The sequence below is a fragment of the Dryobates pubescens genome, chromosome 7 (assembly GCF_014839835.1).
Source record: "Dryobates pubescens isolate bDryPub1 chromosome 7, bDryPub1.pri, whole genome shotgun sequence".
Lineage (NCBI taxonomy): Eukaryota > Metazoa > Chordata > Aves > Piciformes > Picidae > Dryobates > Dryobates pubescens.
This window is the reverse complement of record NC_071618.1, coordinates 5811393-5835597: the sequence shown is the minus strand read 5'-3', so window position 1 is coordinate 5835597 and position 24205 is coordinate 5811393. Positions and strand designations below refer to the sequence as shown.

General features: G+C 39.8%; 1 protein-coding gene across 1 annotated transcript in view; it reads right to left on the bottom strand.

The window, feature by feature from the left end:
• Positions 1–10659: 10659 nt before the first annotated feature.
• Positions 10660–24205, bottom strand: part of CCDC138 (coiled-coil domain containing 138) — a 42967-nt gene continuing 29421 nt past the window's right edge. The window contains 2 exon segments of the mRNA XM_054163027.1: positions 10660–10853; positions 12428–12566. Of these exon segments, the coding sequence (XP_054019002.1) occupies positions 10682–10853; positions 12428–12566 (311 nt within the window). The 3' untranslated portion in view covers positions 10660–10681.

The following is a 24205-nucleotide window of genomic DNA, read 5'->3' as shown; positions in this document are numbered from 1 at the left end:
AAGATCATCAAGTCCAACCCTCTGACAGAGCAGGACCATAGAATCTAGCACAGGTCACACAGGAATACATCCAGATGGTTCTTGAAAGTCTCCAGAGAAGGAGACTACACAGCCTCCCCAGGCAGCATGTTTCAGTGCTCTGTGACCCTCACAGTGAAGAAGTTGCTCCTCGTGTTGAGGTTGAACCTCCTGTGCTGTAGTTTGTATCCATTACCCTTTGTCCTATCACAGGGTGCAATGGAGAAGAGGCTGTCCCCTCCCTCTTGACACCCAACCCTCACATATCTATAAACATTTATTAAATCCCCTCTCAGTCTTCTCCAGACTAAAAATCCCCAGGCCTCTCCTCAGAGGGCACATGCTCCAGTCCCTTATCATCCTGGTAGCTCTCCATTGGACTCCCTTGAGTAGATCCCTGTCCCTCTTGGACTGGGGAGTCCAAAACTGGACACAATATTCCAGGTGTGGCCTCACTAGGGCAGAGTAGAGGGAGAGAAGAACCTCCCTCGATCTGCTGGACACACTCCTTTTCATGCACCCTGGGATCCCATTGACCTTCTTGGCCACAAGGGCACACTGCTGACCCATGGATAACTTGTTATCCACCAGGACTCCCAGGTCCTTCTCCACAGGGCTGCTCTCTAGCAGATCACCTCCTAACCTGTACTGGTGTAGTTTATTATTCCTTCCCAGATGCAGCGCTCTCACTTACACTTGTTGAACCTCATTAGGTTCCTCTCTGCCCAGCTCTCAGTCTGTCCATGTCTTGCTGAATGGCTGCACAGCCTTCAGGTGTATCAGCCAAGTCTCCCAGTTTGGTGTCATCAGCAAACTTGCTGAGCAGACTCTGTCCCCTCATCAATGTCATTGATGAAGATGTTGAACAGGACTGGACCCAGCACTGATCCCTGGGGGACTACACTAGTTACAGCTCTCCAGCTGGGCTTGACACCTTTGACCACTCTTCGAATTCTATTTTGTAAACAGTTGCTAATCCATCTCACTGTCTGCTCTTCTATTCTACAATTTGTGATCATTAATTCAGTATCCATGAACAAAAAGGTAATGTGTATAAATGCACAGCAGCAGGAGTTTGAGGACAAGCTGAAGATGCCAGCTCAATTCCTCCCCATTGAACTCAAAGCCTCATACAATTTGGAAGTCTGGCTTCATTATAAGGAGGGTGTATTTAAGGGAAAAAAATCATACTGTTACAGGTGGAAATCATGACTCAAAGGATCTGTATGCAGAAGTCATTCTTCTGCAAAGAACTTCTATACTGCTCTGTGATAACGGAAAGCAAAGAGCTCACGCGCTTATAATTCATTGGATAGGCTTCCTAGTGCATATTCCAGTAAATATAATAATACAAATAGGGTAAAAATATAGTTTCTCAATATCTAGTCCTAAACATGTAACATTGTATATATATTTTGTTTCCCCCACATACAGATAAACTCTTTGGATTATTTATTGTGATATGATTTATAATGCATAGTGTCTGTTACCTCAGGGATTAATTTATCACTTTCAACCACACTTCAAGGACAGAAAACAGTTGATTCCTTTTTGCCAGTGTTCTGTGAAACTAGCCTGTCTGAATACTTATGGAAGAATGATAAGAGGCCTTTGCATGCTCCTCTGCAGAAATGTCAGTAATTAGCTGTTATACAGGTCAGACATAAGCATCTCATTTGCTCATCACCTTTTAAATAAAGAAAAAGGTATTATTTTTTTTCCTATAGTTGAGGCTGCTTTAAAAACAAGCTTCTAATAGGATGCAGGTAAGAATTGCAAGACAACTCAGGAATACACAATGACTTGCCAGTTTAATTCACCACATAGAAGTAAACAAAAAAAAAATCAGGAGGAGGTAACACTGAAGACCAATGAGTAGAAACACATTTTAAACAGGAAGGAAGCAGAGCTAGGTGTCTGTTTCTGGAATTTGGCCTTGGTGTGCAAGGCTGCCTTGAAAATAAAGAAACCATAGTTGCACTTAAGTGTGGAGGGCAAATCAGGAGGACAACAACAAACTGCTACATTGTGGGAAGGACCACAGAACAGAGAAACTGTGTTTATTTGCTCTTCTTATATAAAGCACTTGCGTACACACACTAGAACACTATTTCTTCTGAAGGACAAAACCAGTTTGGCAACATTGGTTCTCTCTGACCTTCTTCAAAGGCATACTATTGATGTGTGGGTGGAGTATTCTGCTCCTGTTTGAAATTCTGCCACAACACTTTTTTTGCCCCCCGCCCCCCGTGCTCAATAGATTATTTTTATCTCTCTTATTTTCCATAATGAACTGCACCAAGAATATAATTTCATGGAGCTGAAGATGACCTGAAAGTAAACTCACTAACAGGAGCATCACCCTACGCTGAGCTTTCATAGCTACTGTTGTTGGCAGCATCCTGGCTGCTGAGTTAGCAGCCCTAGCTTGTGTAGGTCTACCAGGGCGATGTTCACCATGAAGTGGCAGGGTAAAAGAGAGGTGGGTGGTGCATTTAGAGAAATGCTCCCTGGGACCCGTTTAAATATTCTTGAGTAATGAGCACAGAGAGAATTGGTTTTGAAAAAATACATACATATGGCTTCTCAGATCTTTTTTTCTCAGGTAATTCTTTCAGTGTGACTTTAGAGATCAGGATGTTTTCACTTACTTATTTTTAAACTTCAGCTCATGACTGTTCACTAAAAAAAATTAAAAAGGTAGCTATAGGCAAGCAAACAGTAAGTGGTTTTGCTCAAAGGCATCTCTTCTCATAGCGATCAGGTAGTCATAAATACATAAGACATCTGCTTTCAACATTATGTGGAAAAACCCCCACCAAGCCTAGTTAGCAGGCATGTTGCTAACCATGGTCAGAAAACGGCATGAACGGCTGTCATCATCTCAAAACACATCCCTTTTGTTGACAATGGATGGGGGTAGTTTGGGGGTAGTTTACATTTGCTGATGATACCAAGCTGGGGGCAGGAGTTGATCTACTTGAGGGTAGAGAGGCTCTGCAGAGGGACCTCGACAGGCTGGGCAGATGGGCAGAGTCCAACGGCATGAGATTGAACACATCCAAGTGCCGGGTTCTGCACATTGGCCACAACAACCCCATGCAGTGCTACAAGCTGGGGTCAGAGTGGCTGGAGAGCAGTCAGGCTGAGAGAGACCTGGGGGTGCTGGTCGATGGTAGACTGAACATGAGCCTGCAGTGCGCCCAGGCAGCCAGGAGGGCCAATGGCATCCTGGCCTGCATCAGGAACAGTGTGGCCAGCAGGAGCAGGGAGGTCATTGTGCCCCTGTACACTGCACTGGTTAGGCCGCACCTTGAGTACTGTGTCCAGTTCTGGGCCCCTCAGTTTAGGAAGGAGGTTGACTTGCTGGAGCGTGTCCAGAAAAGGGCAACAAGGTTGGTGAGGGGCTTGGAGCACAAGCCCTTTGAGGAGAGATTGAGGGAGCTGGGGTTGCTTAGTCTGGAGAAGAGGAGACTCAGGGGTGACCTTATTGCTCTCTACAACTTCCTGAAGGGGGGTTGTAGTGAGGCGGAGGTTGGTCTCTTCTCCCAGGCAACCAGTACCAGAACAAGAGGACACAGTCTCAGGCTGCGTCAGGGGAGGTTTAGGCTGGAGGTTAGGAGGAAGTTTTACACAGAGAGAGTGATTGCCCACTGGAATGGGCTGCCTGAGGAGGTGGTGGGGTCGCCGTCGCTGGGGGTGTTCAGGGCGAGGCTTGACAGGATGCTTGGTTGTATGGTTTAGTTGATTGGGTGGTGTTGGATGATAGGTTGGACATGATGATCTTGAAGGTCTCTTCCAACCTGGTTAATTCTATTCTATTCTATTCTAACACAGCACACTATGAGCATCAGAGTGACACAGAAAGATGCACAGCGTTTCTCAGGCAAGGTGTCCAAGGCAGGATCTCAACATGCTCAGCACTATTGCTGTTACAGTTTTTTTCAGTTTTAAAAATGTGACCATTTTATCATTAGGAGGGGCACAATGGGTCACTGCTTTGACACTGCAGTTCCTCTGACTGTTTGGAAAGTGGAAGATTATGAAGTAATTTCATAGCTCAAATTTTCAGACTTCCTGGACAACATTTAAATATGTTATCCTGAAGATAAATGCTTTCTACCGGACCATCAATCTCTGAAGCCATATAAGTTTTAGGTGAAAAATTCTACATATAAAGAATCTGGTGTCATAGCTCTGAACTGTGAACTCTACTGACAGCTCCTTTAAAATCTGGTCTGATAAGTTAACCATATATTTTAGACATTAATGCTGATCATGAGTAAAACTTCTTCAAAACTATGTTGCCTTCAGCATCCTTTCAGCTTCCAGGTTAATTTATCTGCTGCAAGAGATTTTTCTTCATACTAGATTAAATTCAGTTATATATTAGAAAAAGTTGCAAGCCAGTCATGTTCAGGAGAACTGGAAGACTGGAGAAGAGGAGACTCAGGGGTGACCTTATTACTCTCTACAACTACCTGAAGGGAGGTTGTAGACAGATGGATGTTGGTCTCCTCTCCCAGGCGGCCAGTACCAGGACAAGAGGACACAGTCTCAGGCTGTGCCAGGGGAGGTTCAGGCTGGATGTTAGGAAAAAGTTCTATACAGAGAGAGTGATTGCCCATTGGAATGGGCTGCCTGGGGAGGTGGTGGAGTCGCCATCACTGGAGGTTTTCAGGAGAAGACTTCATGGGGTGCTTGGTGCCATGGGTTAGATGTTTGGGTGGTGTTGGATTGGTTGATGGGTTGGACGCGATGATCTTGAAGGTCTCTTCCAACCTGGTTTATTCTATGATGTATTCTATGTAAATTCTGTTTTAAGAGGCTGGCCTTTTGTAAGCTAGTGAAAGTCACAACTATGAAGAGCACAATCATGCAGGATGGGCAATGTTAGCCCACTTTACTTAGACATAGCAAGCTTCTGCAAATACAACTGCCCCCTCACTAGGGAACAGTGCTTCTCACAGATTTGCAGATTCAGAAGCAGAAATACATAAATAACTGTGGTTTTGGTACAAATTTGATCCTAGCACTTACTTCTGCCTGAAAATTACAAATGCAAACTAGCAAACTATGTTATCCATTTGTTGTAGTTTGAGCTGGGTGCCCCCCTGGTGCATTCACTTCCTGTGTCCAGCAGTCCAGCCCAGAGGGATGGACACAGGAAATTGTGTATTTCCTACCATAATTCTTTGCACCACTATAAGATCCAGTGCGGAGTCTGGCACTTCCTCTTTCCTTCCCTCTCCGAGACTTGGTAACTGGGGGAGAGATCTCCCGGCCATGGGCCTGACTGGGCCCAAGGCCACAGGGGGATGGGCAGTCTCAGGCCTGGCCAGCTGAGACTAGCCCAGCAGAGGGAGGGGGAAGAAGGAGCCCTGGGGGTTTTGCATGCACCCTCAGGTGGGGATGGGATCTTTCTTTGTCACTGCGCTTTGGGTTTTCTGTAACATTCACTGCTTTCTATTTAAACTTTCATCACTTTTGCAATCCATTTGCCTGAGTCGTTATTTCTGCCTGTGGTGGGGAGGGGACCTGCCCCAACCCATTACACCATTCTTCTAATATAGACACAATAATTAGTTAGCTTATCTAGTCTAGATAATCAATTACAAATTCAAACAGAACAGATCTAAAAACATCCATTTCAACTTATTTCCAATCATTCTAGTTCATTTTTTTGGCAGACTGACATTTTATTCTCCTTGAAGACTCTGATCTCAAAATCATACCGCTGCAAACCAAACTTTTCATTTGTATTTCTAGTTTGCATGTCCCATGACACCATGCAACTTTAAAGGTCCAATCCAACACAATATGGAAATCTGCTTGCAAACAAACCCAGTTCCAAATTGTCGTAGTTTGGGCTGGGTGCCCTCTGCTACAGGGGTGTTTCCTGTGTCCAGAAGTCCATCCCAGTGGGTGGACTCAGGAAATTAGGTATTTCTACCATAATCCCTTGCACCACTATAAATTTTGCGGTGGGGTCTGGCACTTCCTCTTTCCTTCCCTCTCTGAGACTTGGTAACTGGGGGAGAGATCTCCCGGCCATGGGCCTGATTGGGCCCAAGGCCACTGGGGGATGGGCAGTCTCAGATCTGGCCAGCTGAGACCAGCCTAATAGTAGGGGGGGGGAGGGAGGAGCCCTGGGGGTTTTGGATGCACCCTCAGGTGGGGTTTGGAGTCTTTCTGGGTTTACTTTGGTTCCTTTCTTGTCACTATGTTTCCTTTTGTGCACACTCACTGTTCTCTAAACTCTCCACTACTTTTGCAATCCGTTTGCCTGAGTCATTATTTCTGCGCGTGGTGGGGAGGGGTCTGCCCCAACCCATTACACAAATTCTTCATTTTATCTTTCTAGATATTAGGAGGCCTCATAAATCTTTCTGCATTAACAGGATTGATTAGCAATACATTCAGGGAAAAAACCAAACATGCCATGGTCTATACTCTTTCAAGGTCTTAAGTTCTTACGACAGCATACTAAGGAACTACTACAAATTGTGTGTCAACGACTGATTTTCAAAGATTTATCTCCTACCATTGCAGGTCTAGCTCTTGATAGTACGACTATGAGAATGCAACTGTGACTTTCCTTTCTGACCCAAGATCTATTATCCTGAGCCAAAAAAAAATCACATGCGCATTTTGGAAATCCACTATAACTTTTTTATTTATAGGTGTATCTACTCTTCACAAGTTCTTCATGAAGTTCATCTTCATTTGCATAATTCATGCATTTATTTATTTCTGAAACTGTAATACACATTTCAAATCAAGAACTTGCATTTTTCTTCACATCTCAGTTAAAACGTACTGGACTAAAATCAATAGCTGCACCCTTGTTTCAACAATCAATGTAATTGCATCAATATTTAACAAATTCAAAAACCTTTTCTTTTCTTTTCTTTTCTTTTCCTTTTTTCTTTTCTTTTCCTTTTCTTCTTTTCTTTTCTTCTTTTCTCTTTTCTTTTTTCTTTTCTTTTCTTTTTTTTCTTTTCTTTTCCTTTTCTTCTTTTATTTTCTTTTCTTTTTCTTTTCTTTTCTTTTTTCTTTTTGCTTCTTTCTTTTCTTTTTTCTTTTCTTTTTTCCTTTTTTCTTTTTTCTTTTCTTTTCCTTTTCTTTTATTTTCCTTTTCTTCTTTTCTTCTTTTATTTTCTTTTCTCTTTTTCTTTTCTTTTCTTTTTTCTTCTTTCTTTTCTTTTTTTCTTTTTTCTTTTCTCTTTTCTTTTCTTTTTTCTTTTCTTTACTTTTCTTTTCTTTTCCTCTTTTCTTTTATCTTTTTCTTTTCTTTTCTTTTCTTTTCTTTTCTCTTCTCTTTTTCTTTTCTTTTCTTTTTTTCTTCTTTTTCTTTTTTCTTTTCTTTTCTTTTTGTTTCTTTATTTTCTTTTTTTCTTTCTTTTCTTTTTTCTTTTCTTTTATTTTCTTTTAGTTTCTTTTCTTTTCTTCTTTCCTTTTCCTTTTTCCTTTTCTTCTTTCTTTTCTTTTCTTCTTTTCTTTTCTCTTCTCTTCTCTTCTTTTTTCTCTTTTCTTTTTTCTTTTCTTTTCTTTTTTTCTTTTATTTTCCTTTTCTTTTCTTCTCTTTTCTTCTCTTTTCTTTTCTTTTCCTTTCTTTTCTCTTTTCTTTTTTCTTTTCTTTTCTTTTTTTCTTTTCTTTTCCTTTTCTTTTCTTCTCTTTTCTTCTCTTTTCTTTTCCTTTCTTTTCCTTTCCTTTCCTTTCTTTTCTTTTCTTTTCTTTCATTTTTAAGAGAAACATTCTAGATCATAAAAACCTGGAATGAATAGCAATTCATCTTTTCAGGCTGCAAACACTTTTGCATAGAAACCACAAGAGACCAACAGTAAATGCTCCACCTCACTCTGTGTGCCTCTTTTACATCATTACCTCTACCATTATTACATGAGCACATTGTGTTAAGCTAGTACCACAAGGAGGATTAGTAGATTAACAAACAACAGTGAGAAAGGCTCAAAGCCAGGAGCACAATCAACATTCCTGTGAATATAGACAAAGTAACAACTTTCTATTTTATTTTTTTGGTTATTAATTTTCTAGTATTTTTAATGACAGAGATGGAGAAGCACCTGAGGATTGGGAAAATACTTTGTAAGTAAGAGGATTTTGTCTCCGGCCAAAGCCTAATGCAAATTCCTGCACTGCTGGTAAATCTGACAGAAAACCGAAACTACTGATGAAGAAATACTTATTCCAAAACATAATTCATTGCCAGCAAAAGCTTTAAGCTATGATTACTGTTATCTAAAAATTGCCTAGAATTGGGTTCCAGCCCAAAGATTACACACTGCGTGCTCTTTCTTCTGGACATGGTGCCAAATCTGGCGTAGACCCTGTTCATAGCAGAGCTTCTTAGAAATGTAATTCAAATAGCTAGAAAAATATATGCAGTTAGAATTAAACTTCACAGATTCAATGCAAATGCTTCTGGTAAAAAGCTGCAAAGGAAAACCAAGAGAGAAATGTGTGAAATGAGAACTAAATGTCTCAAGTTTTATACTGACCGCTAGGGCTGGTCAAAGACTACCTTTAAATTTTAATTGCAGTATCAACTTTGCAATTAATTACAATCAGTAATTACAGTACAAATCAGAAATGGACTAACTTGAATTCTTTAAAAGTATCCTGTTCCTTATGTGTAAGGAATCACAGAATGTATCTGGTTGGAAAAGACCTTCAAGATCATCTAGTCCAACCTTTGACCCAACACAGCAAGGTCACCACTAAACCACATCCCTAAGCACCTAGTCCACATACCATTTAAGTACCTCTGGGAATGATGACTCCACCACCACCCTGGGCAGACTATTCCAATGTTTGATAACCCTTTCAGTGAAGAAGCATTTCCTAATACCCAGCCTAAATGTCCCCTGGTGCAGCTTGTAACCATTTCCTCATGTTCTGTTACTTGCCATCAAGGAGAAGCTGGCCCACTCCTCCCTCCAACCTCCCTTCAGGTAGTTGTAGAGAGACATAAGGTCTTTTCCTCAGCCTCCTCTTCTCTAGACTGAACATCCCCAGCTCCCTCAGATGCTCCCTGTAGTTCATGTGCTCCAGAGGCCCTTCATGAGCCTCATTACCCTCTGAACATGCTCCCAGCACCTCAATGTCCTTCTTACATGGAAGGGCCCAGAACTGAACACAATACTCGAGGTGTGGCCTCACCAGTGTTGCGTACAGCAGGATGATCACCTCCCTGTTCATACTGGCCACAGTGTTTCTAATACAAGCCAGGATGCCATTGGCTTTCTTGGCCACCTGGACACACAGCTGACTCATGTTCAGTGAACTACCAATCAGTAGCCCCACATACCTTTCCAAGCCTTCCAACCACACATCCCCAAGTGTGTATCTTGCCATGGAGTTGTTATGACCCAAGTGCAGGATCTGGCACATGGCCTTGTTGAACTTCATGCAGTTAGCCTTGGCCTATTGGTCTTCCCCGTCCAGATCTCATTATAAAGCTTCCCTATTCTCTAGCAGATTGACACGGCCACCCATCTGCAAACTTGCTGAGGGTACACTCAATCCTCTCGTACAGATCAATAATGAAGACAGTAAACAGAACAGGTCCCAGTACTGAACCCTGGAGGACACCACTAGTGACCGGGTGCCAGCCAAATTTAGCTCCATTCACTGTCACTCTTTAGGCCTGGCCAGCCAGCTAGTTTTTCATCCAGTCCAGAGTGCACTTATCCAAGCAGTGTGACAAGAGTTTCTGAAAGAGAATGGTGTGGGTGACACTGTCAAAGTCCAGGCAGACAATGTCCAGGGCCCTTCCCTCACCCACTAGACAGGTCACTTCATTGTAGAAAGAGATCAGGCCCCTCTTGTAAATGGGCACCACAGTTGCTAGTCTCCAGTCAGCTGGGACTTCCCTGGTTGGCCAGGACTGAACTGTGGCAGGCAAAATATGTATTAATCAAGCTCAGAAAAGAAATCTGGGTTCTGTGAGAATGATATTGGAAATTCACACAAAATACAGCATAAACAATAACCTATAGTATTTGTAAATTAGGGACTACTACTGCCAGACATTTTAATAAATATTTTTATTTACATTTGCAGAGCTATTACAGCCCAAACTTACACTAGAAATTCATATAAAGCAGGGTGAAATATTAAATGTTACATAAATACAGGAAAAGATCAAACAAACACTACAGACATTCTGAAATCAAAAGAGCAATGAAATCTCTCATTCAACACAGCTAGTTATGTTAAGTCAAAATCTGGTTTTAGTAATTATCTCAACAGATAATTTGGTAAGATACCTGCCTGTTACTTATCAACCAAAAAACGAATTTACAAAACTCTGAGATTCATACCTGTAAGGAAAGGTTTGTATTTGTGAACTACCATCCAATGGGATCCAGCTCCTCAGAACTGCATAACTCATTTAGAACAGCAGCATTATTTCACTTCTTTAACAAGTATTGAAGGAAGCCATTTAGCATATTAAATAACTTTTCATTTTCCTTTTTATATATGAGGGAAATATCAATGAGATTCCACATGATACAGTACTGAGGTTCTGTATTTATTCATTTATATAAAATAGCAAAATAAAGTAATTCCCAATTTCAAGTAACATTGGCAGTTGGTACAAACCATGTAAAATAATATTCAGATTGAAAGATAGTGCTAGTGACTTGTGCTTGGACTGGAGGTAAGAGAGTTATTCCTCAACCATCCCAAATTCAACATAATTGAATTGAGGTTTACACAGAGGAATGAGTGATCTGGATTTGTAGTCCTATGCAGTTCTTGGATCATTTGGTGAAGACTAAATGATTCAAACATCTTCTTATTGCTTCTGTAAAAGATTTCATATAAAATAATTGTCAGTTGAAAATTGAGACATTTCTTCTGCACACTAAAGATTCTACAGAAAATATGGGGGTTTTAATGAAGGAAAATATACATTATACTGGGAGTTTCATGTAATTATTCTATACTATATACAATGTCTCTAAGCAGAAAGTTATGAATACACAGGGAAAAAGATCTTGGCAAAAAAAACCCCACCACCTGAGTAAGTGTAGTATAAGGAAAGGGTATCACAGGCTCTCGCTCATGTCACATAACATTTTAAGTAATTAGAATTGTCAAGTAAATTTTACTTTTAGTGCATTGCCAAAATATGTTATGACTTATTAGATTATTATACAGGAAAATGGCACTTTTTTCCCCCTGGACTTCAATTTTGTTCCTAATAAAGTGAAATAAAAACCTCAGTTTTGTCAACAGCTTTAAGTTTAATGTAAAAAATGGCTACTGATTACTATTGATGTGATGAAGACTTTTGTTACAATAAACTAATAACCAGTAAGCAACAGAAAAATATTTTATAAAGATTAACATTCCCAAAAGGGCTTAAATAGCTCAAGACTTATAATTTTGTTTTTAAGGAAAAAGGCAGCTGATTGTATGCAAGTTCCAGATAAGGCTAAATTTTTAAAGGAGATTATTACTAAGTACCTGAGTAGAACTGCAGGGTATTATTCCTTTCAGGGGGAAGGAAAAGGGTTCTCTTGTAATCATTCTTGTCATCCACATACAAAAGTGCTATTTTGTGATATGTTGTGGGGTTTGTTGTTTTTTTTAGTTTGTACTCTGTAAACTTAAGTAACTTTACATGTGAACTGAGACATCCCTGACACAAACAGGTTAATCGTAAGAGAAAGTAAAGCATTGTCTATGATAGAATACATAGAATAAACCAGGTTGGAAGAGACCTTCAAGATCATCGCGTCCAACCTACCAACCAATCCAACACCACCCAAACATCTAACCCACGGCACCAAGCACCCCATCAAGTCTTCTCCTGAAAACCTCCAGTGATGGCGACTCCACCACCTCCCCAGGCAGCCCATTCCAATGGGCAATCACTCTTTCTGTATAGAACTTTTTCCTAACATCCAACCTGAACCTCCCCTGACGCAGCCTGAGACTGTGTCCTCTTGTCCTGGTACTGGCTGCCTGGGAGAAGAGACCAACATCCGTCTGTCTACAACCTCCCTTCAGGTAGTTGTAGAGAGTAATAAGGTCACCCCTGAGTCTCCTCTTCTCCAGGCTAAGCAACCCCAGCTCCCTCAGTCTCTCCTCATAGGGCTTGAGCTCCAAGCCCCTCACCAACCTTGTTGCCCTTTTCTGGACACGCTCCAGCAAGTCAACCTCCTTCCTAAACTGAGGGGCCCAGAACTGGACACAGTACTCGAGGTGCGGCCTAACCAGTGCAGTGTACAGGGGCAGAATGACCTCCCTGCTCCTGCTGGCCACATGGAGCAACTAAACAGCAAAACAGAAATGAGTTTTTAAAAATTGGGAATAAGCCCCAAGTTTGCTGATCTAACAATAACTAACAGAATAATGATAATAAAAGATTACTTCATCCTGGAGAGTTTTTGCAGTATAACACAGAGCTTTTCCAAACTCTGAATATCTAGCTTAGCGCTTCGAAGCAATAGAGAGCAAGTATGGAAGAAGGCTTCGTTACTGCAGGCTTCCAGGAAAGGCTGTAGGAATTCTGTAAAAGAAAATAATTTTAAACCTGTATCAGAGACCTTGCTGCAGGGAAAAGTAAAACAGCTACTGGTATCTTTAGAGGACTGTAAATGCCTCGTGCTGTGCACCTATTAGAACAATGAAACAATTGGGTTTGTGCTGAGGTCACAATGCAAAATTCAGGTAAAACTAGTAATTCAAAAAGACTGAAAGTTCCTAAGAGTTCTGACATTACCAACCCTTGTATTAAAACAATGCCTCTTCCCTTGAGAACAAAGGAAAACATGAAATTGGACAATTTTAAACTCAAATAAAAATTCCTATCTTGAACATGTTTCTTCAATACTCATTTATCATTGTTCTTTCCTTTTGATCATGTGAAGGGCACATTAAGCCATGCAAAAAGACTCACAGGCAAATATTTTAAGCTGCTATAAATCACGCAGAGATAGTATATGCAGAAGCTAATGTGACACTTGACAGCCTTTCATTATCAAAATATTTCCACTCTACTCTGTTTCAAGCCAGCCAAAATAATAATTGAGAGGTAAAAGTAAAAGCTAGGTAACAATACTTAAAGACCAACAAAATTCCCTTAAAATAGTGGATGAGATTTTTAAGACACATTTCCGTCTATCTTCACAGTATCACAGTATCACTAAGGTTGGAAGAGACCTTGAGGATCATCAAGTCCAACCTGTCACCACAGACCTCACGACTAGACCATGGCACCAAGTGCCACGTCCAATCTCCTCTTGAACACCTCCATGGATGGTGACTCCACCACCTCCCTGGGCAGCCCATTCCAATGATGAATGACTCGCTCAGTGAAGAACTTTCTCCTCACCTCGAGTCTAAACCTCCCCTGGCACAGCTTGAGACTGTGTCCCCTTGTTCTGGTGCTGGTTGCCTGGGAGAAGAGACCAACCCCTTCCTGGCTACAACCACCTTTCAGGTAGTTGTAGAGGGCAATGAGGTCATCCCTGAGCCTCCTCTTCTCCAGGCTAAACAATCCCAGCTCCCTCAGCCTCTCCTCACAAGGGCTTGTTTCCCAAAATCTAATCACTTCAGAATAAGGTTAAATCTGTTCTCTTGTTATCTCATTCTTGGTTCTGATATTACAGATTAATTTATAGTAAAACTATAAAGAACATAAATAATAACTGAATTTTTGTTGTTGTTGTTAAAATAGTCTTTCATATAGCATTTGCATTAGAATAAGAGAGATGTGAGGAAATGATTTGTGTTTACATGTTAAAAACATTTAATATGTGAAAAACATTAAATATTAATAAGAAACTGCAATATGAAAATTCCAGCATAAGCAAACAAGTACAGACATTAAAATAATTCTTTGCACATAATGCTGAATAGGAGGTCAAGGTGCTTTTATCTGTACAAAGCTGACTGGATGTATCCTTTGGTTAAAATTTTCCCTTTCCTTGTCCAAGGACATACAAATTATTAAATGTAAAAAGTAGCCTTGGAGTGAATTCAAGGTTTTAATTTATTTCAGGAAGGTTACTGGCACAACAGCTGAAGAAATGCTACAGAAAACTGCTTGGAAAAGAATTTAAGAAAAAAATTAATAGGGATCCAGTAATTCCCAGATATTACTGGTAGGAAGAAGATCTTTCAAAACCTGTAGTTTTTTGCACAACAATGACATGTCAGTTGGCTACACCAACAAATGATCCAATGCCACTCCCATCAGTATTGGAGTAGATCTTAGCATGCATTATACCATACAGTGAATACAGTATTTGCAGGCCTTTGCTAGCTTACATCATCAGGTGAAGAGAATGAGAAACAGCAAATGCCTCTCACACAGAGCAGAGAAGCTATGGCCACATGCAATCTTCCTTTTCAGTGGAGGTGCTTTGGACAGAATTGGCTCAAAATTCTGGAATGTGTGAATGGAAACAATACAGATGCAGGACAGCAGACTCTGTTAGCAAGGGGGCCAACCTTGCAGCAATAAAAAGCAAGCTAACAACTGATGTACTACACAGTTTGTAAAAGGCAGGCAGGTGTTTTTTGGCTTGGACTCTGTTCTTTGTCCAAAGCAACACAAAACAGTCATTATTCCAGAAGACACACATTATCAAGGCACCAGGCAGTTAAGAATTATTTTTTCTGTTTACTTCTACTTTCACATTTCTTGTATTCTTCCTTCCATCTTCAACCCACCTATGGTTTTATGCATATTGTCCTCTCACTTTTAGGGCTATTTCCAGTTACAATGTGCTGTCGTAAAATTGTAACAGTAGTAAATATAAAACCAGAATGAAAGTGAAGTAAAAATGAAAGCAATGGTCAGTGAAAAAACACTAAGTATCTATGTATTTTTATTCTGTCAGTAAAGAAACTATTTCTCGTTTTATTTTACCTCTGGTTTTCAATTAAGGACAGAATGCTGGGACTGAAGTGATGTACTAAGTACCACTGACAGCTTTTAAGGTAAGAAAAACATCATGAAGCAGGAATAATAGAATAGAATAGAATAAACCAGGTTGGAAGAGACCTTCGAGATCATCGTGTCCAACCTATCATCCACCACTGCCCAATCAACTAAACCATGCAACCAAGCATCCTGTCAAGCCTCGCCCTGAACACCCCCAGCGACGGTGACCCCACCACCTCCTCGGGCAGCCCATTCCAGTGGGCAATCACTCTCTCTGTGTAAAACTTCCTCCTAACCTCCAGCCTAAACCTCCCCTGACGCAGCCTGAGACTGTGCTCTCTTGTTCTGGTACTGGTTGCCTGGGAGAAGAGACCAACCTCCGCCTCACTACAACCCCCCTTCAGGTAGTTGTAGAGAGCAATAAGGTCACCCCTGAGTCTCCTCCTCTCCAGGCTAAGCAACCCCAGCTCCCTCAATCTCTCCTCATAGGGCTTGTGCTCCAAGCCCCTCACCAACCTTGTTGCCCTTTTCTGGACACGCTCCAGCAAGTCAACCTCCTTCCTAAACTGAGGGGCCCAGAACTGGACACAGGACTCACGGTGAACTAAGACTGCTTTTCTATAAATCTGCAGACCACAATAGAAGTGAATGAATTGATGACTAGAAGCTAAAACAAAATTGGTAAAAGGAACAAAGAGAAGGACACAGCCTCCTTAAGATGGAAAATAATATTCATGCTGAAGAAACATTTTATATGTGTGCAAAGCCACATATTTATATAAAACAGATACATATAAAGAGATCATTTGCCAAATATGTTTGAACTGACCTGAAAATGCCCTTTTATCAAATATCACAAGGGATCTGTGGGATGTAGATTTTAAAATTATTTTTTTTTTTAAGATGAGAATAATATATGTTGTAAGGAAGATTTTACTTGTACAACTTAACAGGTAACAAAACTGAACAAATTTACCAGGAATTCAGTAACAGAAGTCACTATTGACTGCATTCTGCCCTTGATGTTTTTCAAACACAGTACCCAGGATACAGTTACTCAGGGTATACCACTTCTAATATTTCTTTTAATATTGGCTGCAGAAGGTATCATTTTTCAGAAACTGTGACATCAAAAACTAGGGGCTATTTGTCAAATGAAGCAAGCAGAAAATCCTTAGATCGTTCATAATATGTACTAAATTTAGTGAGGCATGACTGACACATACTCAAGACTCAGCACTCTACTGAGCCACTGCTCACCAGGACAGAACTTTGAAGTTAAGTATATACAGCAGTATCTTAAACCTGGAAAAATAATTAACCCAGAATTCACTTCTAGTATGGTGGTATTATGCCCCAGTGAGTCTAACTTTTTAAAATCCATGAGGAGTGTTGAAAAAACTACAAATAGTAAATAAGCAAACCCCAATAAACACAATCCTATCATTGCAAGAGTACTTCATAACAAAACATTTCTATCGGTTAAAGTGTTTAAAGTAAAAAAAAATTCTATATGGAAAGCAAAAATTGATAACCTTCTCCAAAGCAAGAAAAATTTAGCACTACAAATTACATTATACATAGAATACATAGAATAAACCAGGTTGGAAGAGACCTTCAAGATCATCGCGTCCAACCCATCAACCAATCCAACACCACCTAAACAACTAACCCACGGCACCAAGCACCCCATCAAGTCTTCTCCTGAAAACCTCCAATGATGGCGACTCCACCACCTCCCCAGGCAGCCCATTCCAATGGGCATCATAACTTTACAGAAATTCTATGGAAAAACAACTCTAGAAATTCCTGTGCAACTTGCTGGAGTTCCTACAAATGACTACCTATGCCCAAGCAATTAAAATGTTCCTATCAATCCACATTGCTCTACTGATGAAGTTTGTTTTAACAACACCAACTTGAAAGACTATCTCTTAGTTACCAAAGATGCTTACCAGAAAGGTAAGAAAAGTGTAAATCAATGTATGACAACACTGACATTAAAGCAGTAGATTAAGGTTTTTCTCCTTTCCATTGCCTGTTAAACAAATGGCTTTAGAAACCTCTTATTTAACATGACTTCTGACTCAGATGAACTCAGATTTATGAGAGATCCGAAGGTAACAAGACTGCTGGGATGAAGACGGCAGTCCTACAATTTATTCCTGTAAGTATCCTTTAAAAGCCATAAAATGTTTTACATTCCTTTTCTGCATGGGTAGATCCTTTCCAGCTGAGCTAGATATTTCTTTGCTGCCTTGCTCTTCCTGGTTTCTGAAAAGGATTTTGTTTTCTAAAAAATAAATATCCCTATATTTACACACACACACACACACACACACACACACACACGCACTGTGAGAATGTTTTGACTGTGAACTTTACAAACCAATTTAAAAGATACGTATTATCTTAAGACAAATATTCTTAGCATAAAACAGAAGAGCAGAAGTGGAAATAATTTCTGAAAGTTTGCAAAGTTCACTTATGTGAAAACAAACTGATAGAGGCACACGCTTAAATGGACTTGCTGTACGCTGCTTATGTATTCATTCCGTTCACTGTTTATATATTCACATCAGGTAAATTAATATGACTGCTTATATATTCACTTCAGATAAGCTTTTGCAGAATAGCTTGAAATAATCAGAAAAAGTAAAAAACAAGCATACCATTTAAATGCCTGTCTAGCTGCTGAACAAAAAGAATATAAGCTTCACATTTCTCAATATTTTCACAGAATCACAGAATGGATTAGCTTGAAAGCAACCTTAGAGATCGTCTAATCCAACCTCCCTGCCATGGTGGTTTAGATCTGCTGGTTTTGTTTCTATTAACTATTTTAGAAAAATCAAGTTGGAACCCATCCTGACAGGACTTTGGCACAATTCAACATAATCTGCAAAAGCCTCCACTGGTATCCTTAATAAATTGCAGCATGCTGTATTTGCATTAGCTTAACTTAATTGATAGACTGCAATGAACAATTAACAGAATTAAACTGAAATTTACCCTCAAAGTAATCAGTCGCTCACAGCATAAAGCCTCACCAGCCATAGTTATTCAGAAAACTCTGGTTTATACCTAAAGCTATGCCACCTCAGAAAACAAAAACTGTCAGGAATGACAATTTCAAGTTCATATTTTAACAAACTGACAGGTTTGCCTCATTTCTAATTGCATGATGGAGAATGGAGAACACACGACAGCAATGCAAGTGAGTGACACAGCACTGTCTGCTAGCCCACACAGAAGTTAAGGATGTACCACAGCAGGAACACTTAAAAAGGAAACAGTTTCATTATTTACATGTTGCTAATAATCAATTGTTTATTATAGTCATCTGCAAGATTTGAAACATTTGTTGAATTTTACTTTTTCTCCTATAATCAATAGTCATGATCATTATTGTTAAACACACAGTGGAGACAGAGCAAGATTTCGGTCAGCACAAGGCACCTCAAGTATAGATGCCTACTTGGGTGACTGAGTTAAGAGAGACCAAGTGACAATTTCACCTGTGTTAACCTCAGTACGACCAGAATTGCTCCTTACATTCCGAGCATGTGCAGGCATTCATGCAGACATGAGATAGGATGTCATTCTCAAATGGTAACTGGAGGTTATATTCACACAAAAATATAATAGGAAAGGGTAACAAATTAGGGAGGAATATTTATGTCACAAAAGATGCTTGGAAGAAGCTTAACAAGGAAAACAAAAAAAGATCAGAAAAAAAAGCTATGCCTTGGAGATCACAAACTATCTCTATAATAAAAAGAATAGTGTGAAAAATAAATTAAGTCAAATTTCATTAAGAAAAAAAGGGTTCTTGTAGTCATTTAAGCAAAGAGAGAACAAAAACAAGGTATCACGGGCATCTGTGGACAGCAGAAGAAAGATGGGATGGAAGTATTTTAGGTTTTTTTGGGTGCATACTTTGGCTAATATGCTGGTTTGGAGCTCTATCTTGATGAAAGGGACCCCATAAAAGAGTACCAAAACTCTTAATTCCAAAAGTGTCCTTTAGTCAGTGGCGCAAGAAAAGACTGCATGACTCTGAAAGAAATGTCACCTCAATTTTATGACAAGAAGAGTTAAACAGCTGTTGATAACATGCCAGTAAGCAGCACTTTGTGAAGAGTGCACAATATATATATATATATATATATATGTGGGATTTGGAGACATAAAAAAGGCCATGTAAACAGGCTCTATTTTCAGGAACTAGAGGAGATTAATTAAAAATTACATAAAGCATATTATAGGTTTATGTGCAAGAATGTGTGCAGTAATTAAAGGTACACTTTGGTAAATAAATGCTACAGCAGTTACAACTTGGCTAGATTTCAATACCATTTGATAAAGAAAACCACATTCTCATATTGAAGAAGATGGGAGTTAGCACAAGGACTAGGAAAGGTGTAGTGTCATGAACTGACTAAAAGCAAAGCAAAATGTTTTGCCTCGAAAAATGAGCTTTAGTTTTAAATACTGCTTTTTGCAGTTGTGCTAATTTAGTGCATTAATTAATAACTGTGGCATGAAAACAGCAGCAGTCTAATGAAATTCCATACTGGGATTGCCCATCTAGAAGGCAACAGCTATAAAATACATGAAACCCAGAATTCTCTTGCTTGCTAGAAGAGCAGAAGCACAAATGTAATGTCAATAAACTAAGACATAACAAACTTTTTTCCTGGAAAATCACTGATTAGAAACATCAGAGAATGAAAACTTCTGGTGTGCTGATTCAGTATGTCTAAAAGCAATCAGTGGTCTATCCATTAAAGACTGGTTCTCATGCAGCCTGGGAGGGAGAAAAACATCATTTTAGTGAATAACCTAGATAGCATTATAAATTAAAGCTATGCACTATTATGGATTACTTGGTTCAAGAAAACAGAAAAAGCCTAATGAACTATCAGAATCACTGAAGGAATCACAACTTCCTCTTAGAATCATAGAATCATAACATTGTTAGGGTTGGAAGTGACCTCAAAGATCATCTAGTTCTAACCCCCCTGCCACGGGCAGGGACACCTCACACTAGATCAGGTTGCCCAGAGCCACATCCAGCCTGGCCTTAAAAACCTCCAGGGATGAGGCCTCCACCACCTCCTTGGGCAACCTGTTCCAGTGCCTCACCACCCTCATGGTGAAGAGCTTCTTCCTAACTTCCAGTCTGAATCTACCCATTTCTGTTTTTTATCCATTCCCCCTAGTCCTATCACTACCCAACACCCTAAAAAGTCCCTCCCCAGCTTTCTTGTAGGCCCCCTTAAGATACTGGAAGGCCACAATAAGGTCTTCTCAGAGCCTTCTCTTCTCCAAGGTGAATAGCCCCAATCCCTCAGTCTGTCCTCATAGGAGAGGTGATCCATCCCTCTAATCATCCTCATAGGCCTCCTCTGGACATGCTCCAGCACCTCCAGATCCTTCCTGTAACAGTAGCTCCAGAACTGGACACAATACTCCAGGTGGGGTCTTACCAGAGCAGAGTAGAGGGGGGCGAATCACCTCCCTTCACCTGCTGGCTATGCTCTTGATGCAGCTCAGGATGTGGGCTCACAGAATAGACCTTAAAGAGCTTTGTTCCAACACTTTCTAAAAGAGCTTGACTGCCTTATTTTCCTTTTTCCATATCTCCACTCCTGTAATAACCAGCTCAGAACTAAGCACAGTATTTCAAACACTATGACAAACTCAAATAAGGAAACCTTTGTATAAATAAATACAACCTGGCATGACCTGTAATTCTGTAACACCAGATTGCAAGTAAGCAAGTAAATAAAGTCTGACAATGCACAGATGTTACTCAAACAGAAAAGAATAAAATTGTACTATCTGCTTCCAAAAAAAGCCTTTCTTGATGAGATTACTTCAGTTACAACATTGCTCTAAATTCGCCTTGAAAGTTACAGAGAAAATTTGGCTATTCCTGCTAGTCAAATATAAAATTTTAAAATGGTATTGCTTTTCTAATGAAATCATACTTTAACAATCTAAACCATTTAACAGAAAGATATGAAACTGTAAAGTGTTTCTAAAACTCTCAAGCATAGTAAATAGGTGTAAGCAAGATCCTGCTTGAATAAATTTTACTGTTCTAAAGATTTCATAAACTAAATGGATTTGAAAAGGGATGTCTATATCCAAGTACTGATTTATATCTCTGATGTACTGATTTTCGACTCCTTTTTACATCAAATACTTTTATAAAGTTAGCATTCACATCTACTTTTAATAGAGTGTGCTGCTTACGAAGCACAGTCTTATCCTGAATGAACAGTGAAGTTTTACTTACAAAGTGGCTACTTGGCTCTACATAACTTTACATTTAACAGTCCCTTTTATTTCTTACTTTGGAGTGAACGAGACAGGCATCGAAAATTCAGAATAGCTACACATTACACAACTGTTACTACAACAAGAAGAAAATAATGAAAATCATATTTTTTTTCTTCTTAGAGAAATTAGAATAGAATAGAATAGAATAGAATAAACCAGGTTGGAAGAGACCTTCGAGATCATCGTGTCCAACCTATCATCCAACACCACCTAATCAACTAAACCATGGAACCAAGCATCCTGTCAAGCCTCGCCCTGACACCCCCAGTGACGGCGACCCCACCACCTCCTCAGGCAGCCCATTCCAGTGGGCAATCACTCTCTCTGTGTAAAACTTCCTCCTAACCTCCAGCCTAAACCTCCCCTGACACAGCCTGAGACTGTGCCCTCTTGTTCTGGTACTGGTTGCCTGGGAGAAGAGACCAACCTCCGCCTCACTACAACCCCCCTTCAGGTAGTTGTAGAGAGCAATAAGGTCACCCCACCTCTGTAGAAATCAAAAGACATGATTCCAATCACTGTGCTCATTATTAACACCTGTAAACAAGTATGTCATCAAAATCAAAGTATTTAAACTAAGCTGGCAATTAATTAACAAAAGTGTGCATAAACCTTTGGTCTACTTGCTTGCTTTCAGAAAGCATACAGTTTGGTCCTAACATTATCATAGGCTGCATTTAACAGTGTTAGAGAGATTTACCTGTGGTTAAAATATTAAACTAAAGCGTCTATTAATCCAACATAATTATTTGTTGTTTTCAGAAGAACGACTACAATAATTAAAGGCATGACAAGATAATAGAGGAAGGATTTCCTTTTAAATGGTCCAGATTTTAATGCTTATCCTACATAAGCCCTAAGTCAATTCTTTTACTATAGGTTTAAACACAGTTCCTCAGTATAATTCCACATCTGCCTTTCACACAGGTGGTATGGAAGCCTGCCTAGGTGTTGTACTCGCAGACTCGACATTTTTACAGTATCACAGCATCGCCAAGGTTGGAAGAGACCTCGAGGATCATCGAGTCCAACCTGTCACCACAGACCTCATGACTAGACCATGGCACCAAGTGCCACGTCCAATCTCCTCTTGAACACCTCCAGGGACGGTGACTCCACCACCTCCCTGGGCAGCACATTCCAATGACGAATGACTCTCTCCGTGAAGAACTTTCTCCTCACCATGAGCCTAAACTTCCACTGGCACAGCTTGAGACTGTGTCCCCTTGTTCTGGTGCTGGTTGCCTGGGAGAGGAAACCAACCCCTTCCTGGCTACAACCCCCTTTCAGGTAGTTGTAGAGGGCAATGAGATCACCCCTGAGCCTCCTCTTCTCCAGGCTTACCTACTCAGTATTGCAAAAAAGTTAATTTGAAAAGCTTCATTCCTGCAAAGCCTGATATTAGTAAAGAGAGCATGCTGAAAAACACAGTTAAATTTTAATCTGCTTAAGCATAAAGGCATTTTTTACTTCATACCTTCACAGCTTGTAGTTTTTAAAGTCTCAAAATTCTAAGAGTCGAGAAAAACAAAAAAAAAAAGGAGCAGCCTTGAGTTTCCTTGACAGATTCTGACCATCAACTTCTTAGAAGTACATGAAGAAAAATGTGAACTATGGAATACCTAACATCAGTCACAGCAGCATTCCAATTCGAAGGAAGAGTGGGAGTGTCCATATAGGCAGACCACACAAAAAGATTCATTTTACAAGTAAACAATCACAACTTCTTTTTACTTCCACTGGCTTGAATGACTTCTCTATGAGATAACTAAACCTCAACACAGATTTGGTTAATCATGGCCATAATTTTTTTTAACAAAAAAATATAGCAATAAGCTTCAGTGAATATGTAAATATAGCTCACTTGTGCATCACTTAAAAACCTGAAGTGATGTTAATATGGTTAAGAAATGCTACTCAAGCTGTACCAGAATGTGCCTTATCTTACAGTAAACACAAGGCATTTAATGATTTCTTTCAATAATCACTCGTCTCAATTTGTGAATAAGCATGCACTAATGCACAATATTCTCTCTACAAAACAGAAGCTTGAAGACAAAGCAAATGCAAGCTTCTCGTTATGTGACAGAAGTCAGCTATCACTGCAGCAGAAACTTAAGTTGTAGTTGTCCTTGTGTAAAACTGCCAAGGGTGAAACTGAGCAAGCAGCTCTCTGCTAGCAGCAGATTTCAGATCAAGCACGAATCAGACTACTGTTCAACAATGGTATTTTTGACAGGTGCTGTAAACTAACTACATGCTTTGGAATCTTTTTATCTGATAAAAAAGACCCCAACAAACCAGTGAAAAACAAAAGTCAGCTACATGAGAAACAAGAAGACAGCAGCAGCAGTATTAAAAAAGATTGTATATGGCAAGCATTCACTACAGGGTGATTTAATACTGATGTTGTGTTCTTCAACACCCACAAAACAAATTTTATTGCTGAGGTCATGCTCCTTATCACTAGATTGTTTCCAGAAAACGTTTCATGTCTGGAAACCAGGAATTCTCTCGAAGAACATGTTGCAACTACCATCCTAGAAACAAGATCTGCTGCAAAAGTTGCAGTCTTGGGGAGAGAGCTTTACAGTATGAAGAAACTCTGGAATCCACTGGTGTCATACTATAACAAAAAGGATTATTAAAAGTAACTATTACATTAAACATTAATTTTAATAGTGATTTAAATGGGAAATAGTAAGAACTTGTTAAGCAATAAACACATTATAAGCCATTGAACTAACCTGAAACGTATCAATATTTTGCTCCCAAAATTTCAAAGCACTGCATTTGTAGAAATCTATCACTGAATGCATTCAGAGTTCTACTTTCTCTGACAATACTAACATTGAAGGTTTTGGTCTTACTTCTACCCTCAGACAGGTTCATAGCTTAGACATGGG